Source organism: Merops nubicus, unplaced genomic scaffold (assembly GCF_000691845.1).
Source record: "Merops nubicus isolate BGI_N331 unplaced genomic scaffold, ASM69184v1 scaffold4008, whole genome shotgun sequence".
In the NCBI taxonomy this organism is placed as follows: domain Eukaryota; kingdom Metazoa; phylum Chordata; class Aves; order Coraciiformes; family Meropidae; genus Merops; species Merops nubicus.
In genome coordinates, this window is record NW_008626166.1 from 1 (window position 1) to 325 (window position 325).

The following is a 325-nucleotide window of genomic DNA, read 5'->3' on the forward strand; positions in this document are numbered from 1 at the left end:
TTGCCCATGTTTTTAGGACACACAGAGCCACCCCATGCAAACATCTGCCAGGATGTAGTCATGCCTGGGCAGCCTGAGAAGGAGCCAGGTCCGGGTCACCTACCAGCCTCTGCTGCTCAAGAAGATAATTGGCCTCCTCCCGCTCCCTCCGGTACTGATCCTCTAGTTCTTGAAGCCTGGGAGGAACGGGAAAGGAGAGGATGACCAGCCTGGAGGTGGACACCCGACTCCCCATTGCCCCAGCCCCTGTGCTCTCACCGCTGCTCCATCTCCTGCTTCATGTCAATGCCCTGTTTCTCCAGCAGCTCCCCCTCGGCGAAAGCCC

General features: G+C 59.1%; 1 protein-coding gene across 1 annotated transcript in view; it reads right to left on the reverse strand.

Annotated features, from left to right (window-relative positions):
- Nucleotides 1-103: 103 nt before the first annotated feature.
- LOC103778307 (kinesin-like protein KIF1A) overlaps nt 104-325 on the reverse strand; it is a gene marked incomplete at both ends in the record, with an annotated part of 10,380 nt that continues 10,158 nt past the window's right edge. The window contains 2 exons of the mRNA XM_008945888.1: nt 104-176; nt 259-322. Of these exons, the coding sequence (XP_008944136.1) occupies nt 104-176; nt 259-322 (137 nt within the window). The remainder of the gene's footprint in view (nt 177-258; nt 323-325) is intronic.